Source organism: Anabrus simplex, chromosome 6 (assembly GCF_040414725.1).
Source record: "Anabrus simplex isolate iqAnaSimp1 chromosome 6, ASM4041472v1, whole genome shotgun sequence".
NCBI lineage: Eukaryota > Metazoa > Arthropoda > Insecta > Orthoptera > Tettigoniidae > Anabrus > Anabrus simplex.
The window spans coordinates 280,565,514-280,588,641 of record NC_090270.1 but is presented as its reverse complement, the minus strand read 5'-3'; the positions used below and the strand labels follow the sequence as shown (position 1 = coordinate 280,588,641).

The window sequence follows — 23,128 nt, the reverse complement described above, 5'->3', positions numbered from 1 at the left end:
GGTGTGCACAATCCTCCTAAGAGGGATACGATACTAGCTATAGTGACTGTGGGGAAACAACTGGGTGTTTGTTGAGCGAGTCTGGCAGACATGGCAGATAATGTTCAGGCTCGTTTGCTTCGGTCTACTAGGAAATAATTACATCGTTTGTCTCAGGAGGGGTGTTAGTATTCCATATGACAAAGACAACCAAGGTAAAGAAACTGCGCCCATACAAGATGACTGCCGTTCATGAGTTGCAGGAGCCAGAGAAGGAAAAAACAAATCCGTCACTGCATATGGTTCTAGGATTTACGAATTCTGAACATCATGTGGTTCACAGATGAGGCCAGGTTCCATTTAACTGGTTACATGAATTCTCAAAATACATGCATTTGGTTCACACATATCCCACATGGTATTCATGATAAAAACCCTGCACCCACACAAGTTCAGAATCTGATGTGCAGTCTAAGCAAATTGAACAGTGGATCTATTCTTCTTCTTCTTGGATACAATGAACACAGTCCAGGACAAGGACATTTTCCTGCAATTTGTTGAGCAACAAAACGACATTGAGCCAACTTAGGATTATTTTCACCTCAAGACTTGCCACACATCAACTGAGCCTCTCGCTTTGATCAGCAGCTTCTTTGAGGACACAGGAATCTCTAATCATTTTTGGCTGCCAAGTTAACTGAACATAACACCAGATTATTTCCTGTGGGGTTATCTAAAGGAAATAGTGATTTGAAGACCAACATCATGACTGAAATCAATGGAATAAACAACAAAATATTGTAGTGAACTGCCAGAAGCAAGAAGCAATGTGTACAACTGTGTCTACAGGAAGATGGAGGTCATTTCCAACATTTGCTGTGATGGTACATGAATCTCCCACAGTTTCTTCATATTCGGACCATAGTTACATTTTCCTAGCTGCTACCAGACAGAAATGGGGTCGTACTGAAAACCACCTGGTTTATATAAAACACCCTGCACTACACTCCAACACATAAATTAATAGAAATTACTTACACAAAGAGCACATGACCCATACACAATGTATTGAAATGTGAAACATTCACTGAAATTATACATTAAAAAACACTTTGTCAATTATGACAGAACACAGAAATGTACTATGAGTATCAATGAAAACATTCTCTGATGGCCATTAAATGTTCACATAATAAGTTTTTGAAGATTCCCTCTTTTCTTCTTTCTGACATATGCAGCAGAAACTTGAATAATGAGGCAGAGAGCTGTGACTAGGATACAGGAAAGTGAAATTAAATTTCTGAGAAGCAGGATAGGAGTGACAGAATGAATAAGATAAGAAATGAGAAGGTTAGAGATATAGTAAAAGAAGAGCCACTACAGAACACGATATCCAGAAGGATGCATGAAATGAAGATAACAGGAAAACGACCAAAAGGGAGACCAAGAGAGAGGTGAATAAAAGGAGTGGAAGAGTGTGTACAGAGAAGAGGAAAGGACTGGGCAAGAGTGAAGAGGGAGAAGTGGTGAGAAGACAAGAGGAGATGGTGGGGCTTATGTTCCAAGCAGACCTGGCTAACAGCTGGAAACTGCATATGAAGAAGAAGAAGAAGAAGAAGAAGAAGAATACCAATAATATGAAGGACCAGCTCGGTGATGGAAGTAGAGTCTTTGTCCCTAACCCAGAAGCCTTGGGTGCAATTTCCAACTTGTCCAAAAATTTTCATCCACATCTGAAGGCTACTCTGCATCGTAAGGTCAAATGAGGAGCTGCCCGATAAGAGAGGAAATGAACTCAGACATGAAAAGCATGCAATAAACTGGAGGAAGTTGTATTTCAAAGAAGCTAAATTCATCAATCAATTCCCTTTGTACAAATTTATTACTGGTATCCTGATGATCCAACATATTGGCATTGCGCCTGCAAAAACCACTATGTGAAATATTTTAGCTTACAACTTTGGCCGGTAAAGTTCAATATTGTGCGATTATTGTCAAGGAATTCTCGTTCTTCAGAATATATGTGCTGTGGGTCCGTATTTCTCCAAGCGTTTTATCACATAGCGGTTTTCACACGCGCAGCAATGATATTCTGTTCTCATTACAGCTTCTTCAGTTCCTCCCACCCCACTCAATTTTTTTTTTTTAATTTTCTTGAATCTTAATTCCAATCATTTTCCATACAGCTTTAGTCACAAATATTTTAGAATATAGCATGAAACAAAATACATAAATTTCATCGGCATTATATGCAAATTTGATTTTAATAATAATTAGTACAGTGAAACACCACATCTACCACGAATATCCTCTCCATTGTATTAGCTAGCAGCGTGAAATGATCTGGTCGCTAGTTTCACGAAAAGGTCTGGTCATTAGAAACATGATCGCTAACTACATGAATAGATCCATTTGCTAGAAACACTGTCTGTAGCTACATGAATAGATAATGATGATACAAAAATTATAAATTCTGAAGAAGGAAAAGAAGAATACATGTGAATTAAAAGGCCTTCCTAAAAAGAAAAGGAAGATTTAAGGTGAACTTTACAACTTAAGGAAGGGGTATCTATCTATACACATACCTGCCAACTTTTGAAAAGGACTATCAGTAAAACCCACGCGCGACAAAAAAAATCTAACAATTTTTGACATACCCCAGCTTGTGATACAAATTCTTATAATTTTGTTAAATACCACCTATTCAATACAATAAAAATGTAATAAAAACTCTCATATTTATTAAGTTGTTGATCTGGTACATGTTTTGCTCCTTTTTTGTGAGAATCATCAGCCAATTATCATTTACTTAAGGTTATATAAGATCATGAATCTATTCTATTGGAGTAAATTATGCTTGTAAACCTGACTGACAAATCTTATAAAGTCTAACATTTTATTGACGAAACTCATCTGGTGAACATCCTTTAAAATTATTTTTAAAAACCTTTTGAGATCTGGCTAATTGTACTGATTCAGCTTGGTTTGTATGATTGTCGTTGAAACTTCGTTAACTATATTAACAATTTTCTACAGTTGATAATTGCCTATGTTATGAACATTTAACTTGTCGATGTTGCTGGAGTAACATTTGTACAAACTGTATTGGCATTATGTTGTCAATACGAGAATATTGTTCATGAACAAACTTGTTGGTGAATAAACACTTTCTAATGTGAGGTAGAATTTGAATGGTTCTCGTATGTTCCAAATTAGGCTTGTCGGTATATTTTTCTTTCTGCTGTGTAATTGTCTAGTGTTACTCCTTGCCTCTCGAGAACTACTTGTTGTTCTGTTTGCACTCCTTGTATTATATGAGCGAGTGTGGATGAGTTTACGTTTTGGCAACACCCCAGCTTGACGGAAATAATAATACTTTTGGGCTACAACATACAATAATTCATGCTTTAAACAGGATACTTCAATGAAACCATATCTACTTATATCATAGGCCAATGATTTGTTGATGAACATAACAATCAAGAAGAAATCCATGTTAAACAGCAGCAGGCATGGTGAATATTAGTTTGGAGCATAAATGACAGGACTTCCTTGATAAATTAAGCAGATATGCGATAATTGAAAAAGGCTTTACACAATAAAACTTGTTTAACATAACACAGGCAAGAAATAATATAATACACATTGCAAATCACATGCCAGTTCAACTTTAAAGTCATAGTTGTGACCTTTTTAGCTTCCTGCAAAAGGTCTTGAGAAAATGGAAGAAAACTGTACATCTGTGGAAACTTGTTGATGATGTAGTCACAGGCAACATGAAAGTTCTCAATGATGAAAAGAAAAGAGATTTATCTGTAGCCTACCCTGAAGATCGTTCACTATGTTCGAAGTCTGAATGCCAATAACTAACTCAATATCAAATAAATCGTTTCTTCCACCATGTGCAATATTAATATCACTCCCACATACCGTACAAAAGGCAAATTTTTCTCCCTTTCATGATTTTAGTATGCACGGAAAATCAACAGAATATGATTCTTTAAATGTCTGGAAGTACTGTTTCTTACTGGATTTATTCATGATAATCTACAATAGGAATGTAGCGTATGAAAATGTCCAAGAACAAATGTCTCGATATGTACTGAAAATCGAAATGAACCTGGATCACTGAACGTCACATAAAATTATAACATAAACACTCAAGGCAATCAAACACTTCATTAGAGCATGTCGTAGCACACAAAGTCTTAAGCCATTAAATGAACAAAGAATATGCACATGGTGAAAAGCATACACACAAGTGGAATGAGTGTAATTCTTCTTCATTTTCTTCTTTATAATTTAATGGGCTTTGCTAACAGTGGTATACCCAGTCACTGGAATGAATGTAATCAGTCCAACGAATACAGGAAACTATGAAGCACGAAGTTATAACACAAAAACTCGGAACACTTCATTAAAATATGGCATAACCTTAAAAGGCTAAAACTTTTGAGGAACGCCAACTTCGTGAACAAAGTACATCCAAGAATATAGGATAAATCACAACAAGCGAGAACAAAGAATTTTCGGAGCAAAGCCTGTCGACACCTAAGATTCACACGAAAGAACTGTTATCCTGGCTTTAAATTCAATTCCAATAATGACACAAACATCACACGGTTAAAAATACCAATCATTTCAAAGAATGAATTATCGACTATCGTGGACTTGCATTCGACCAAGACCGAGCGTGCTTCGACCCACGCAAACAATCGCTTGTACGGAAGTGGTGCGATTATCAAATATTAACGTTTCAAATTTCTCGTAAAAATACACCGTCCATCCGTAAAACCACAAAATGCTCCAATTTCCATAAATTATACGGATAAACCGTAAAAGTTGGCAGGTATGTATACAGGGTGCATCTTAATTATACGGACAAAAAAAAAAAAATCAGGGATGCTCTTCCTGTTATGTAACGAATGATGGCACAATCGGAGTGGCGGAGAAAATTTTCCATTTCAAAAAAATGAGGTTACATTGTTACATCTGGGTCTTCTTCTTTTTCCACAGCTTTTCCCACACCTGTGGGGTCGCGAGTGCAATCTGTGTCGCACATGTGGATTTGACCATGTTTTACGGCCAGATGCCCTTCCTGATGCCAACCATATATGGAGGGATGTAATCACTACTGTGCGTTTTTGTGGCGGTTGGTAGTGTAGTGTTTTGTCTAAATATGAAGAGGAAAGTGTTGGGACAAACACCCAGTCCCCGGGCCAGAAGGATTAATCAAAGACAATTAAAATCCCCGACCCGGCTGGGAATCGAACCCAGGACTCTGAACCGAAGGCCTCAATACTGACCATTCAGCCAATGAGTCAGACACTTTGTTACTTCTAGGGGCACGATTCAAATTGACAAACTAGCCGTATTTCCTCTACCAGAGCACAAACCAGGGAAGGAAAGGGAAGGGAGGGGAAGTGGATGATGGCCTGAGACAGAGATAACGCTCGGTGCAAATGCACAGTTTTTTGTTTGTTTAGTGCAATCGCTTCCCAGTCCCTGTAGGCAGTGTACAGTTCATTCTGTCCATATTGGCTACTAAGTTTGCAGCAGAAATTGGTGAGAATGACTCCGTTTCATTACACCAATGAAGAAATGGCAGATATGCACCCAGCCTATGGTGCAGCAAATGACAACGGGAGAGAAGCCACATGGATTTATGGCTATCCTAATCGCCACCAACCTCATCATTCAGCCTTTGTGTCCATTGGCAGATGACTGCGTGAAGGAGAGTGGAAGGAAACCCTCATGTGACAACAGTGCGCATATTTCAGCATTGGTTTAGTGTCAAACATTTAGGTCGGTATGTCAGGTCATGAGAAATCCTGCTACCATATGTGACAGTACATGGTACGACCTATGACTGTCTGGTGGAGGGTTGGACGGCCAGTAGCAAATCTGACAACCTAAGGATGAACCAACGGTTAGGAGTGGAAGAGTTCTCCTTAGGAAGTTTGATAAAGGATGTGTGTAGGAAATGGCACAAATTCATCGAAGAACTGCTGCCCTGGGTATGTGGCAGGAGAATGCTAAAGGCTAAGAGGGAAAAACCCCAAAAGAAAAATCTGCTTCAGTGATAGACCTAGCAAGTAAGCTGGAAGAGTACTGTGCAAATTGCTTTCAACCTCAGAATGAAAAATAACTCAAATGAAGACCAATGGAAATAATGATGACTAATGAGTCAGAAGTGCCGGCCCCGTGGTGTAGGGGTAGCGTGCCTGCCTCTTACCCGGAGGCCCCGGGTTCGATTCCTGGCAAGGTCAGGGATTTTTACCTGGACCTGAGGGCTGGTTCAAGGTCCACTCAGCCTACGTGATTAGAATTGAGGAGCTATCTGACGGTGAGATGGCGGCCCCGGTCTAGAAAGCCAAGAATAACGGCCGAGAGGATTCGTCGTGCTGACCACACGACACCTCGTAATCTGCAGGCCTTCGGGCTGAGCACCGGTCGCTTGGTAGGCCAAGGCCCTTCAAGGGCTGTAGTGCCATGGGGTTTGGTTTTTTGAGTCAGAAGTTCATCCATACAGTATTAGGAGAAACACCCAAACCGAGACGAAATAACAGAAAAGCTAACCTCAGAGTTGGTACCTTGAACAATGACTGGAATATGTAACGAAATAACAGATATGATGAAGCGTAAACACATTAAAATCTTGGGTCTAAGTGAGCCGAACTGGGAGGGAAGCAACACAAAACAACTGGATGATGGATACAAACTGTACTGTGCGTAAATAAGGCAGAAGTAAGAAATGGAGTTGGCTTTGTTATTGACAAGGACACTGACTGCACTTCTGATGTTACTTTCATTAATGAGAGGATTACTAAAGTGAAGGTATGTGTGAAAAGAGAATATCTAACAGTTGTAAAGGTCTATGCTCCTCAGCAGGTTTGTAGTGAAAAAGAAAAGCTGAAATTCCTACAACAACTAGAGGACAGTATAATTGAGAACCTATTAGTAATGGGTGACTAATGCCCAGGTAGGAGAAGATAAACTGGATATGAAGGGATTATGGGGGCCTTTCGGATATGGGACATGGAACACAGAAGGAGAACTTCTACTTGATTTGTGCTTAAGGAATAACTTGTTGATAAAGAACACATGGTTCCAGAAGAAAGCAAGTCATAAAATGAAACGGTACAACTGGGATGGTAGCTATAAGTCGATAGTAGATTACATAATAACTGACCTGAGGTATGGAGAAGAAGTGTGAGATTTGAAAGCTATTCCTAGTGAATGTCTTGATAGTGACCATAAGCTTCTGGTGGCTGACCTGATAGGAAACCAAGTGCAGAACACAAAGACCAGGAAGAGGATACCAAGGATTGAAGGCTGGAAGCTAAAGGAAGAGGACTGTAAACGGAAGTTCCAAGAAATGATCAAAAGCAAATTACCAATGTCAGAGTCCAGCTGTACTGATGTGGAATGGAATAATGGAATAATTTTAAAACTAATTTCATCAGTAGTGCAGAAAAAGTGTGCAGAAGAACAAGCAAGAAAGTAATGAATAAAAGAACGTGGAATGAGAGAGTGAAAGAGGCGATACAAAAATGAAATAAGGCCAAGAAAGTAAGGGATTTCGAAACAGCCTGAAATAGTGACAACAGTCAACTGAGAGGTGGAAAAATACAAAAGCTAGACCGAAAATACTTAAATACGAAATTAGAAATAAGAAGGATTGAGAAAGAAGAGAAGGAGAAGTACTGGGGTAAATTTATGCAAAAACTACAGAAAGACAGTAAAGGAAACCTGAAATTGCTGTACAGCCTGGTTAAAAGCAAGAGATCTGACAAAGAGGACATCACAGTATATGGGAATGCAGTCAGGACCGAACAAGAGATTAGAAATGAAACGAAGACATATTTCATTACACCCCCGAATGAGGGAGAAACTACTGAAGAGGTGGAAGAAAGGCTGCGAGGACAGATGATGTTCCAATTAGGCCTACTTGGTCTGAGGTGGTAATTCCTCTAAAAAAGGATTAAAAGAAGTAAGACAGCTGGGATCGATGAAGTTACTGCTGACATGATCAAAGCTGCAGATATACCTGGAGAGCAATGGCTATACAGAATGTTGAGAGCAATATAGTTGGAAAATTGGGTTCCAGAGGACTGCACAAAAGGTATTATTATCCCTGTATTTAAAAAAAAAAAAGATGCAAAAGAAAGTGTGCCAACTATAGGGGTGTCACACTTATCTCCCATGGTCTGAAAATAATGGAAAAAATTACTGAAACCAGACTGTGACCCATGACAGAACTTGTCCTGGAAGAACAGCGTGGATGGGGATGGCCATTCAGAATGATTTAATACTAGAGGGTGTCCAACAAGAAGGCAAACTCTGACACTTCCTGTTCATTACTGTCATGGATAGTATTCTTAAAAACCTGAAAAGAGAATGAGATGGAGAACTACACACATCGGTGATTGTTAATGATTTAGCCATTTGGGGAGAGACATAGGTAGAGGTACAAACTAGGCTGGACGAATGGGTAGCCAAGTTCAAACAGTATCAGATGAAAGTTAGCACAACAAAAACTGTTGCACTCAAAATGAATAGGAAAGATACTGGCTGCCACATAAAGCTTGAAGGTGAAAACATTCACTGTGTACAGTATTCAAATACCTAGGTAACATGATTTCCAGAACGGGTACAACAGATAAGGAAATAGTAAACAGCTTTGCTAGCAGTTTCAACTTCTACAACTTTGTAAGATACCTACAGGGTGGCACACGAAATGTCATACATCGGAAATGTTTTATAAAAAGTGTAAACCTGGGCTCACAACCATGTTGTTTCGTGAACAGAAACCTTATTTCATGCGTGATCCGACAGGCAACACCACATGTAGCACATGCGTACCGGCTGCCAGTTATACAGCATGGCGGACAAAGGGAGATTGACGCGTGAACAGAAGGTGAAGATAGTGTTGTTTTATGCGGAAACAAAGAGCGTAGCTCGGACCCAGGAAAGGTTTCGTGTTCATTTCCGTACTCGGTGGGCTCCTTGCCGGCAGACAGTATACAGACTGGCCAGGCAATTTGAAACAGAAGGCAACATACTGGAGAGAAAACGGCCCCGTCTCGAGCCGGTCCACTCACCGGAGAATGTTGCTGCTGTGAGAGCGGCTGTGGCTTGGAGCCCCTCCAAATCCACCAGAAATGCATGTGTTCAGCTGGGCATCTCTCGTCAGTCAATTCAGAGAATACTGTAGTCCGACCTTGACGTTTTTCCATACAAAATGACAACAGGTCATAAACTAACGGTGCTTGACAAGCAACGGCGAGTAGTTTGCTGCGTGGGCTATTGCAGAAGGTGATCCCGTATTGCACAACACATGGTTCAGTGATGAGACACACATCTATCTCAATGGTGCAGCGAACAAACAGAATGTCCAATTTTGGGCGAAAGTAACAGCCTGCTATTGTGCATGGGGTTGAAAGTCATGGTGAGAAAGTGCGAGTGTGAGCTGCAATTTCCATTCATGGAATTATTGGGCCAATCTTTTTCAATGACACAGTCAATAGTGCGCGTTACTTGGACATATTGACGAACAGTTTCTTTCCAGAACTCTCTGCATCACGACTACCAATAGACACACAATAGTTCATGTAAGATGGAGGTCGTCCGCACACAGCAAATGTTGTTGTGGACATCCTGAATGAACATTTCGGGCCCCGTGTAATGTCCCATCGATATCCCGAGCGTTTTCAGAGCGGCTCAATCTGGCCTCCGCATAGCCCCGATCTAAATCCCTGCGACTTCTTCCTGTGGGGATATTTGAAGGAGACAATCTACCGTCATAAACCAGAAAATGTACAATTGCAAGCGGCCATTGTGACTTTCTTCCAAGGGTTGAGTGAGGACTTGTGTCGTAGAGTGATCACGAACATGCGGGTTCGTCTCGAAGCTGTTGTACACCGAGAAGCTGGACATATTGAGCATGTCCTGCACGCGGACTAATCATGCACAGGTCAGTAAATGTTGTTGGTTTTTTTTTTTTTTTGCTTTACTGCTTTACGTTGCACCGACACAGATAGGTCTTATGGCGACGATGGGACAGGAAAGGGCTAGGAGTGGGAAGGAAGCGGCCGTGGCCTTAATTAAGGTACAGCCCCAGCATTTGCCTGGTGTGAAAATGGGAAACCACGGAAAACCATTTTCAGGGCTGCCGACAGTGGGGTTCGAACCTACTATCTCCTGAATACTGGCCGCACTTAAGCGATTGCAACTATCCAGCTCGGTGGTGAATGTTGTAACGCCATTTTGTATTCAATATGTTGTATATTAGATTTTCTATAAACAATTTCCAGTGTATGACATTTCGTGCACCACCCTAAACTCGTCCGGCCCCACGGTGTGGGGGGCAACGTGTCCACCTGTCATCCGGCGGATCCGGGTTTGACTCCCGGCTGGGTCAGGGTTTTTTTAATTGTACGTGATTAATATCCCTGACCTGGGGACTGGGTGTTTGTGTCGTCCTTAACGTTCCTTTCCTCACATTCTACACTTTATACTTCCGTCATTTACATAATACACGCAGGTTCCTCATATATGGTGCAAGTAGGGCCAAAAGATCTTCATAGGTCGATGCCCCAAACATATAGCATTAAAAAAAAGATATCTACTTTGGGATAAAAACAATAATGTTATTGTTCTTACGTCCCACTAAATACCATTACTTTTTGACAGTTTTTGGAGATGCCAAGGTGCCAGAATGTTGTCCCATAGGAGTTCTTTTACGCGCCAGTAAATCTACCAACACGAGGCTGATGTATTTGAGCACCTTCAAATACCACCGGACTGAGGCAGGATCGAAACTGCCAACTTTGTGTCAGAAGGCCAGTGCCTCAACTGTCTGAGCCAATCAACCTGGATTTGGGAGCAAGCTCACAGCTGCACACCCCTAACCGCACAACCAACTCGCCCGGTCATAAAATTTTATTACTCCATCTAATGATGGAATTATGTTCTGTATTCTGCTGTCATTTCTTGATGGATGCAGTACTTTTGCACAGGCCAGAGCAAAGTGTAGCTTCCAATGAGGTCCCAGTCTCACCCATGGCTGTGACAATATGGAAGCTGCTGGGGTGCGGGTCGTGCTGAGTAATGGCATACAGAGCACAACCAGTGCGTCTGAGTGTTATGAAAGGTGTTGCTCATAGGGTCAGTCGTGCTACAATAGCACTGCCTGGCCCAGTGAGGAAAGCAATGGCAAAATACCTCACTCCTCGTCTTGCCTAATACGCCTCATTTAGATACTGCCACTGTTTTTTGTGGTTTTCCTATAACTGCATAGCCTTTGGTGGTGCTATTTGAGGATCCAACCAGCCTCTGGGCTGATGACCTAATAGACAGACACTGAATAGGATACATGAACCCTTTACTGCATTAAAGATGAGACATACGATTCATTTTACTGAATCGATTCATTTGATTCCGTTCACGTTACTGAATCGATACAGTGATCCGATTCACGGCTCATTGGACATCGTTCCTACTGCATCTGTGTAGTATGTGCTGGTAAGACAGCAGCAACAGCATTCAGTGCCATCTGGTCTTCATACTATGAACTCCTTTCTTAGAAAAAATGCTAGTTACTTTAATACATCGAAGGTTTCCGGCGATGCAGAGTGGGAAAGGTTAGGATTAGGGAGGTAGCAGCCATGGCCTGAATTAAGGTACAGTCCCAGCATTTCCTGGCGTGAAAATGGGGAAACTACGGAAAACAATCTTAACGGCTGCCGACGGTGGGATTCGAACCCACCATCCCCCGAATGCAAGCGCACAGCCACGCGATATTTACCGCACGACAACTCGCTCAGTCATTTTTGAAAATATGTATTTTTCTATCAGCTGAGGATTTTTTTAAATCGTCATATTTTATATAGGCTACCCAAGATGTACAGTAGCCCGCTGGTTTTCTGATTCAACATACTGTTATTGCATCTGTTCACATATGATTGAAGTCTTGTGCAACGATGTGACATATGAACGGAGAAAATACTGAGCCGTTCTTCCCAATATAAAACAGGTACTTTTGAGTGGTCATGAGCATGACTCATAGTCATAGGGCAGGCTAGAGTCGAGTTTAATTGTCAAATGTCAACTAAGTTATAATACTAAGATTCATTAAACTAATAAATAGTATAACCTAATAACCTACCTACTTACTAGCTACTTCAGAATTATGTTGTGACTACCTTTTTAACACTGCAAATAAATCCATCTATTATTTAAACCTCCCTGTAAGAAGAGGACAGTGAATGCAAATGGGTATTATTTTCAAATGAGCTGAGCTCGAGAGTCCATTATAGCATACGATTCTTTCAGTGTAGCATGGCTCACTGTATGTCTCGCTGCAGTGAGCCGATAAGGAGCCGTGCGTATCTTGTGTCTCACTGAGCCGGCTCGTTCACGATTCTTTCCGTGTGCCATGGCTCACTCTATGTCTCGATGCAGAGGAAGCTCGGCTCTCCGCGTGTCCAGTGAGCCAATAAGGAGCCGTGTGTATCATGTGTCTCACTGAGTCGCGCTCGTTCACGATTCTTTCGATGTGCCATGATTCACTGTCTCGCTGCAGCGGAAGCTCGGCTCTCCGCGTGTCCAGTGAGCCGATAAGGAGCTGTGTGTATCATGTGTCTCACTGAGCCGCGCTCGTTCACGATTCTTTCTATGTGCCATGATTCACTGTCTCGCTGCAGCGGAAGCTCGGCTCCCCGTCAATGTCCAGTGAGTGCGCCACTCAGCACTGTCCGCTGGGAGTAAGCTGAATCGTGTGCCGTGAGCTCGCCGTTATTGTGAATCGATTCACTCGGACACTTGAATGAATCGATACACTGCTTCGAATCATGCATTCAGTAGCCAACACTATACTGCATATTGTTGCCCTCAGGCAACATACAACTTTTCACCTGTATAAATGGATACAGATTGTGGACAGAGGTAGTTTTCTGGCACACCTTTAACTGTAGAGTCATTTAAAGACATATACCAGTGATGCCTTTTTTTTTTTTTTTTTTTTACATAAAACAAAACAGCCCTACAACCAAAGGTACTCCTTCCACCCCGTCAGCATCCACGCGTACCAACCACCGTTTATTTTGCGTGGGTCCTCCCCATCACATTACCACAGGCTTCAGAAGTACCTCTGGCTCAACCTCAAAGACATTACCAACCTACGGTCGTGCAAGTATACTTGCGCCCTGCAATACGTACCCATGGCCAGTAGGCAGTAATGTTCGGTCTTTGAATGTTAAAAGCTTAGCGTGAAATCGTGAAAAATCGTATATATACCCCGTTATGGCAATCCACATCACATACGCGTACCAACCACCGTTTATTTTATGTGGGCCCTCCCCATCAAATTACCACAGGCTTCAGAAGTACCTCTGGCTCAACCTCAAAGACATTACTGACCTACGGTTGTGCAAGTATACTTGCGCCCTGCAATACGTACCCATGGCCAGTAGGCAGTAATATTCGGTCTTTGAATGTTAAAAGCTTAGCGTGAAATCATGAAAAATCGTATATATACCCCGTTATGGCAATCCACATCACATACGAGTGTTAAGCTATTAGCCCCAGTTAAGAATTGCTGGTAAATCTAAAACACTGAACGTAAGTTGAACATTGAAGCTTGAAATTTTCTTCACCAAACGAAAACGAAAAATAATTTATGCAGTAAAGGGTTAATTTTTCCCCTTGTAAAGTGAAAACAGTCAATACAGAATGATTCTAATATATTGTAATGTACAATCTTGTGCGTACAGAAATGCACAATTGTGTGGCGGCAGTGATGTGTCTTCGTGAATTTGAAATAATAAAGAATGTTACCGAATCCAACAAATGAGAAGAGAAACGATCGGGTGTATTCCTTGACTGACAAGTGTGCCTTAATTACTGTGTATTCTTGTACAGTGTGTGCAGTTACGGCTGCTTAATAAACCGACTATGGATATTGCCTGTACAAGATGAGGACAATTCTGCGCAAGTCGAATGAAGAAACTTGCGCATTAGAGCACAGAGCATTATCTCTGTATCTATCACACACTCCACTTCCCTTCCCTTCCCAGAAGCACAGTAGTGGGCAGCGGGTTGTGCTCTAGTACAGCAAATGCGGCGTGTTCGTCAATTTGAATCATACACCGGAAATAAGAAAGTAACCTCATTTTCTCCGCCAATTAGATTTCCCCATCCTTCTTTATATAACATACCAGGCAAGTTGGCCGTGCAGGTAGGGGCACACGGCTGTGAGCTTGCATCCGGGAGATAGTGGGTTCGAATCCCACGGCCGGCAGCCCTGCAGATGGTTTTCTGTGGTTTCCCATTTTCACACCAGGCAAATGCCGGGGCTGTACCTTAATCAAGTCCACGGCCACTTCCTTCCAACTCCTAGGCCTTTCCTATCCCATTGTCGCCATACTTATCTGTGTCGGTGCAACGTAACGCCACTAGCAAAAAAAAAAAAATAATAATAATAATAATTATTATATAACACCCCTAGGGGTGGTCCGGCCCCGCAATGTAGGGGGCAACGCGTACGCCTGTCACCCGGCAGCCCCGGGTTCTATTCCCGGCTGGGTCAGGAGTTTTTAATTGTAAATGATTAATATCCCTGGCCTGGGGACTGCGTGTTTTTGTCATCCCTAACATTCCTTTCCTCACATTCAAGACTTTACACTTCCACCATTTACATAATACATGCAGGTTCCTCACATATGGTGCAAGTAGGGGCAAAAGATCTTCATAGGTCGACGCCCCAAACAAATGGCATTTTTTTTAAACCCCCTAGGGGTGGGCATGAGGTATAAAAATAATTGCTAATATTGTCGAATCCATAATTTTCGGGGTCACTGACATGAATAGTGACACTCCAGATATCGTTTAAGTCCAAGTTCAGCCCCAATTGGCATGGGGGATGAGAATGGGTAAAAAAAAAAAAAAAATGTCCAAAATGACCAAGATTAAGGATGTATGCATATATGTTCCGGCATAGCTCTCAACCAAACTTGGTACAAATATGACATTATATGAAAAAAAAATACTGGGGGGGGGGGGGGGCAAGAAACCCCTAGAACTCCTAGGGAGGGAGTGAAATGTAAAAATATCAGAAAATGGCCTATATTAGTGTTGAATCCATAGTTTTCAGGGTCATTGAGATGATTTGTGACACTCTGGTTGCCATTTAAGTTGAAGTTCAGCCCTAGTTAGAAACGGGGTTAGAAGGGTTGAAAAAAATAACAAAATGTCCAAAATGACTGAGATTAAGGATGTACGTGTGTATGTTCCAGCACAGCTCTCAAACAAACTGGTATACATATGACTTACTATCTGGAAAAAAGTACTGTGGGTTTAGACAACCTTATCACCCCTAGGGATGGGGGTGGAAAGGGGATGAAACATAAAAATAATGGAAAATGACCAATATTCATGAAGAATCCCTAGTTTTAGGGGTCGCTGAGATGAACAGTGACACTCTGGATGTCGTTTAAGTCCAAGTTCAGTCCCCATCGGCATGGGGGGTGAGGAGAAGTGAAAAAGAAAATGTCTAAAATGACCAACGTTATTATTGAATGTACAGTTTCGGGGTCACTAAGCTGATTGGTGATGCATAAGTGCACAAAGTTATAACTCAATTTTATTATTTATGTGAAAAGATCAACTACTTCCCAGACAATTTGGGCTGCCTCAAGGACAAAGTTTAACATGAAACTAAATAATCTCAAACTTAAATATGTAACAAGAACTTTAAATTTACCACAGAGCTTGTAAAATAACAATTGATATCACAATAAAGAAATCTACAAAAATTCACTTCAAACAGGTAATACAAATCCTTCAATTAAGCATCTGAAAAAGTACCCGAACAGAGCTGGCTACCACGGCTAGTATTAGATATATTATAGCAATTACTGTTTCTGCTATGCCTTTGCTGGCGAGATCTAGTGTGTACAGTGTACTATGTCTTCAGTTTTGTTACTTTCATTGATCTGTCCCAGTCTTATCCTTGACTTTGACAGTAATGCCATTCCTTATGCAACCAGTCCCTGTTATGAAAGGAGTAAAAAATGTTGCTCATAGGGTCAGTTGGTGCATGCATTTCAGTTGGCTTGACAGACCAATACGTAATAGCAACTTCTGGTTCAGTGGGGAAAGTAAAAGGAAACTCACTCCTCATTTCCCTAGTACACCTCTTCAGTAATGCCTAGGTCATCTATGACAGTTAATCAAGCTCGAGGATCCAGCCAGCCTTCGGGCCAAGGACTGAACATACAGATTCTGTTTCTGTTTACTTTTCATTACTATTCGTCATATCACTACTTTTTTTACTTTAAAGTTGCTCCCTCTGTGGATTAGAGGTAGAGTGTCAGCTTCCGGATCACAACATAACAGGTTCAAACCCAGCACAGGTTCGAAGCGCGAAAAAAATTCCATTCGACATTCCAGCCATAGGATGTATACATGTAGAAGATTTATTTATTTATTATTATTTGCTTTACATCACACAGACACAGACAGGTCTTATGGCGACGATGGGATTGGAGAAGCCTAGAAGTGGGAAGGAAGTGGCCATGGCCTTAATTAAGGTACAGCCCCAGTATTTGCTTGGTGTGAAAATGGGAAACCATCTTCAGGGCTGCCAAGAGTAAAAGATCTCTCGTGATACATTTGGTGTTCATCCAACAAAATTCATTAAAACTCAGCCAAAGACACCCAAGAAAGTTTTGGTTTACTCTGCCATTTCAAAACTGACGAGCAGGTCGCCAGATGGCACTAAAATGCCAGCACATGGTAGGCGAGGCCATACGATGATTATTATTATTTTATTATTACCAAGCAGAGTGGCCACGCATGTAAACGCGCTATGGCTGTGAAGCCAAGCTCTGCATACGGGAGTCGCATGAGTTTGAGCCCTACCATCGGCTGTCCTGAGAATGGTTTTCTGTGGTTTCAATTTCTGCTTATGGACAAATGTCGGGACGATTCCTATTCATAAGCCACAGTAGATTTCTTTCCCCCTCTTTATCCAGTTTCTTCCACCATCATTCACTTCCCCTTCATTAGCTCCTCAACTGATGTTGGCATCAGGATGGTCATCCAACAATAAAATATGCCTCACAAAGTCTTCTCATCCCTGAGCCCATACCAAGAAATTGTACTAAGGGGTAGACATACATTAGTATTTATTTTGATGTAATAAGTGATAGCAGTGAAAAGCTTGGTTTGATAATTAGGGTTATCAGATTTGTGGGAAATATCAGGTAGATGAGGGTATTTTAGCAACGTAATGTGAATGAAAATGGAATAGAATGAAAATCTGAAGGAGTTTGGAATGGTAATTAGTAAAAAGAAAAATATAGTCATGCACTGTGGAAAATAGAAAAAGAGAGGCCAAGTGAACATAATGGAGAATGGTTAGAGAATGTAGAACAGTTTACATATCTGGGTAGTATTATTAATGGAAGTAATGAAATCAACCCTGAAATTAATAACAGACTAAGTAAAGGTACAACATTATATCATCAAGTCAGAGAGCTTTTATGGGATGACACAGTACCCAAGAGAACAAAATTAACATCATATAAACAGTATTTCATACCAATTGTAAAATACGGACTAGAAACGCTGGTAACTAATAAGAGACAAGCTAGTAAGATCCAAGCAGTAGAAATGAAATTTTTAAGAACATCAGTTAAAAAGACAAGAAGAGATAGAATTCAAAATATTAAAATCAGAGAAGAGCTAAACATAGAACCGTTAGTACAGAACATACAGAAAGCAAAACTGAGACGGTTCGGACATGTAAAAAGAATGGGAAAGGAAGGGTAGCAAGAAGGGAACTTGAAAGAGAAATTAAGGGAAAGAGACCAGTTGGAAGACCGAGAAGAAGGTGGATGGATCAGGTTTGGAAGGACATTAGAGAGGCTGGACTGGATGTTGCGGAAGTAATGGAGCAAGAAAAATGGAAGGACAGAAAGGAGTGGAGGAGGCTTTTTAACCACACCTGGGCGACTGAGTAGGAAATTGATGATGATGAATGTGAATTCAAACTCTAAATATCTGGCAACACTGAAGTTAACAATGAAGTCACTCATCTATCACATCTGCTTAAACAAGTCTTGCCATGTAACTTATGCTTAGTTGCCACTAAAAGGATTGTAAGTAGAAAGCCTGAGACCTATAACAATAAAGTAAGCACACATATACAAATGCAAGCTATGTAGTTAACCACTGTTTTTCCAAATCTAATTTTTACGACAAGTCATTTTAGCTAATGTATTCTTTATCCAAAATTATTTTTCTGAAGCAATTATCCTGAATACAATATATTATTTTCTTGAAACCTTTTTCTTTTCCAAACAACAAATAACATCCATTACATGGCTGCCATGACACATGCAGTACCAAATTCTTGCCCGTTTTACAAAGAGAATTTGGTTCTAAAAAACAGTTTAATTTCTCAAGATTGTAATAACTGTGAATAGTAATTCGGTAATACATACAACAGAAAGAGCAGGTAAGAAACCGCTGTATAGCAGATAAGTATCTTACAAGACACCCTTTCAAGAACTTCGTGAACACACTTACCACAAAATGTTATCTGTTCTGGATTACTCTTATACCAATTATATTGCAGGCATAGCAACTCGGGGCAGAAAATGTGCAGTACCTCCTTGCTACCCACCGTACTTATGGAACCAATGTCAGGCGACACTTCACAAGAAGCATAGAACCAACAACGCTAGTTCACCTTGTGGGTGGGGTTGACAGAATACATCCACAGTATTCTATGCCTGTCATAAACGATGACTAAAAGGGAGACCAAGAGCTATGAACTTGGAAGCGGACTGACGACCATGGTTCCCCTAGCTGAGTCTGGCATTGTTTCCACTTCCGTACCCGGTTCGGGACAGATCCAAGATGGGGCGGCAGCGATGATGTCACAGACGTTAGCAGGACAACAGAGCGCGGCTTGGACAATGTCACAGCTGTTACACGTACAACATGGTGCAGCTCGGATGACGTCACAGCGAACTACACAAGGCTGTCAACCTAGGAGCCGTGCCATAGTACTCCCATGTGACAAGACAACTGGATAGGTTAGGTAAAGGGAGTCTGGGGTGTAAGCCCCCAGATTAGAGCCGCAAAGTGGTCCTTAGGCCTCTAGTATCCCACGCGACAGGACCACTGGTCTGGATAGGTTAAGTCCAGCTAGTGACAAGGCCATTGGTCTGGATAGGTTAGGTCCAGCTAGTGGTAAGACCATTGGGCTGAATAGCCCTTATCAAGTTGTGGCTTATTAAAAAGTCCTTCAATTTCAGTTGATCGATGCACAAAACACTTACGTCATAAATAGTGGAATCGCATCCGGCATAAGCCATGTCTTTTCGAACTGCCGTGCTTGCGATCCCCCCCCCCCGAACGTGGTAAGCCTATGTCTACGATTCATGTAAACTCTATCAAGAGAGAATAAAAACATTGTGTTCGTCAACACTAGCCAATAGGAACAAAGAAAATAGCAGCAGTCTCCAGTTTTAGGAGTTCCCGGTTTTAATTCTACTATTTAGGTGAAAATGACCTTTGAGTTGCAGCCGACGACAACGACTCTCTAGGGCGGGTAGAATGGTCATAAGCAAGCATCGAGAAAGGATCTCTCCTCTTTGCTACTTCAAGTACTCTTAAACATAACTTTTACATTTTTTTCCCAGCCCTGAACCAGGTAAGGAATCACCACCCAAGTTTCTTGCTTTCATCTTTCCCATCTGACCTCCCTTGTTCAACTGGTGATCTCTTTCGACCATGCCGTTATTAGGTTTGCAAGGCCTAGGGAGATTTTCATTTTCACACCCTTCATGGCCTTTCCCTTTCTTTTGCCTATGCACTCATTCATTGAAGGGTCAGACTTCTTCCACTCTGCTTCTGATTAGTGTTAAGAGAGGATAAGGTTGCCAACATCAACTCTCTAAACACGTATACATGACAAAGACGCACGAACAGCAACCGCGGAGCCCGCGTTCGCCCGTGCGGGCGGATCCTGGACTTATACCAAAAAGTTACACAATACATAGCTTACAAGGAAGAAAGCCGCGGGCTGGATTTCCCTTATTAACTAGGCCACAACTTCACACTATTTTTTTCAGTGGTTATTGTGATTCAGCCATATTTGTAAATCAGCATGAATAATGTTGAATGAATGAACGAGCTTCAAATAAATTCGGATATAAGTTTCAGAAAAATAACTTCGGAAAATTTGTATTCGGTGAAATAGGAGTAGCGTCTCTCGGCTTTCAGAAAAATAGTCTTTCGGAAAGTTGACACGCAAACATAGTTAACATATGTATGAATTTATTTCACCTCTGATACACTGCAGCATGTAATTACGATTTCAGCCCGTCCAGGCCCAGAACAGAGGGGGGTTGTTACATTATCGCCATCTCCGTAAGTTAGAAGTAGCCACGAACCTGCACATAAGATAGACAATATCATTAAGTTGGATCATTTCACTGACTCTCCGTTTCTTGTAAAATACCTCCAGCTATTCTTACTTCCTACGACAATTTCCGTTCTGTTTCGTCGCCCAAGTACAACAGCAGTATTTCCGTCTGGAGACTCTTGCGTTACACTTGCATTCTTCAGTTCGCCATTCACATCGCTACAGATACCAACATTGTACTTGTATTTGTTCTGTTCAATCTGAAATCTAAAAGAAAGCAAAATAACTGACACACAAGAACACAGATTCAGATACAAAAACTAGCGTGATAGGTTAAGAAACATTACACACTTCCGACCAGTCAACGGTGAAATTCGTTGCAGTATCTCACTATACTTCTTATCGGCATTGCTACAACCCCCTACACTATCGCCTCGTATAAAGTAAGGCTCTAAAATGAAATACAGAAATATAACCGAGGAAATAACGCAAACATTCATATTACTTCCGAAATGCTTTGTCCAATGTTATTGCATTGAGTGGACGCCATGAGTAAACAACAATCATATGGCGGATGTGCGTATAGTATAGTGTTGGGTCGCTCAGGAGCGAGTCGTTACTGATGAACGAGTCTTTTTGTGGAGTGACTCCCCGCTCGCTCCTTTCAAGAGAGCGGACCGTTCAAACATAACATTCGCTCATACTGAGAGCGTCAAGAGAGAGAGAGCGAAGAGAACTTAGCTTGACTTTCAGCTCATCCCCCAAGCTCGCTCCGCTCCGCTCCTCGCCATGCCGCTCTTCCCACTCCAACTCCACCCCTTAGGCCCCATTCACAATGCAAACGTAACCGTAAACTTAACGACGTAACGTAACCGTAAAATTAACGTAAAATTTGTGGTATTCACAATGGAGGAACGTAACATTAACGTAAAGAGTACACAGCAACCAATCAAAACACTGCCATGTTATTTAGTACGGAAGTCAGGTTTTGGGCTATCACTCAGTTTTATATGTCAATACCTCGATGGAATCAAACAACGTGGTAGCGGAATCCATATTATTTCAAACATCTATTGCTTTGCTCCTGGGAGCTGTGTAGGCCTACGGTACCTGAAAAGGCAATCTAAACAACGGTGCAGAAAATGGGTTCACCCCGTGAATCAAAGAAGGTTATCTCAGGGCGATTTCGGTAATCTACTGTAAGAAATGACCCTCATCAGTTCGTTTTGGACATGCGGATGAAACCTGAACTGTTTGCCTTTCTTACGATTTGATTCCCCTTTTGTAATAAAAAGAAATGTAAGGTCTCCTTTACCGACATCTATGACCTTATCTATCACACCCCGATGAGATGTTTGGATGATATCGTTTTCGTAAACAAGTAGTCCGTCATAATGTTAAGAAATATACAGGGACACTATTTTATTTATGACAGGGATTGTCTCTCGTCCGTTTGCCAGCGCTGCGAGCTTGTCTCCCGCCATTTATTGTCAGATTTCATTACTACAGGATATTAATTTCCACCTATTATTTTTCGCTACAGCGTATTTGTAATTATTTTTTATTCTATCATACATAGCCTATACACAAATATTATTTTGAAAGAGAATTACAGGTGTTTCGTCGAAAGAAGCCATTATATCGTGCACAACACACAAAGTTTACCTCTGCTCTGATTGGCTGGTTCTTAAAGTTAACGTAAAATTAACCGCAAGAGCTTGGAGTTTGCAATCCCTTAATTTTACGGACTCGCAGTTAAGTTTACGTCGGCGCATTGTGAATGGATCCATTAGATAAGATGGCCGCTAACTTCTAAGTTAACGTTAATTTTAAGTTTACGTTACGTTACGTTTGCATTGTGAATGGGGCTTATAGACACGTACACGTAACCAGTCTGTCTTTACCGTCACGTTTGAAACTACGCCCTTTGGTAATACACAGCGCCTGTCCAAATTGGCTATTCAACATTTGTTTCGTGCCCGTAAATTATCACTTAAAATGGAATGAAATAGTTTTTAATACGCTAAACTAATGCGGCTGCATTCCTATAATAATATTCTTAGGCATATAAAACTAGAAGCTAAAGTTTATGTACAAACTATTTACACAAAGCACATCACCCGAAATACATCACTCACTTAAATTAGAATTTACAAATAAAATCTGGGACACTCGCTTTCCTGTGAGTCGGCTCCTTCTCTCAGTTATAGTCTGTCCTGCCTTTGAAAAAATTCTCTCACAAGGCTTTGAAGTAGCGACTACACACAAGCGCTTCAATGCCAGTTTGTCGAGAGAAGGGTACACATGTTGTGTTTCTGACCACCAAACAAGTGGATTTCCTTTCAGAGGCAACAATGGCTCTTGAAAGAATTTATCCACTTGAATTATCGCAGCTGATTTTGGGTGTGGACTCCGGACAAAACTCGAAACTTTAGCTATGAAGGTACCCCACATAATGGACTCCTTATCAGAGAGGGCAATAGGAGAAACATCATCTGAGCTGACGGGAAGTTGGTGACTTTCACAGAAGCGAATAAGTCCTTGTTTCCAGGAGTTATAACAACTCTTATCCGCGAAACCATGTAATTTAAAGCGCGGATCTACTGCTGTTGCCTGTGAAAATATGGCATTCTCTTCGATATTCCTAAACCTTACTGTGAGAGCTTCCAGTATCTTTTGAGCCATCTCCTGCACTTCCGTACACATTGC

At 41.3% G+C, this 23,128-nt stretch overlaps 1 protein-coding gene across 1 annotated transcript in view; it reads right to left on the bottom strand.

Moving 5' to 3' along the window:
* Nucleotides 1-21,002, bottom strand: part of LOC136875742 (cation-dependent mannose-6-phosphate receptor) — a 45,030-nt gene extending 24,028 nt beyond the window's left edge. The window contains exons 1-3 of the mRNA XM_067149318.2: nt 20,771-21,002; nt 20,532-20,686; nt 20,341-20,447 (exon numbers count right to left, since the gene is read on the bottom strand). Coding sequence (XP_067005419.2) covers nt 20,341-20,447; nt 20,532-20,686; nt 20,771-20,919 — 411 coding nt within the window. The 5' untranslated portion in view covers nt 20,920-21,002. The remainder of the gene's footprint in view (nt 1-20,340; nt 20,448-20,531; nt 20,687-20,770) is intronic.
* Nucleotides 21,003-23,128: the final 2,126 nt, after the last annotated feature.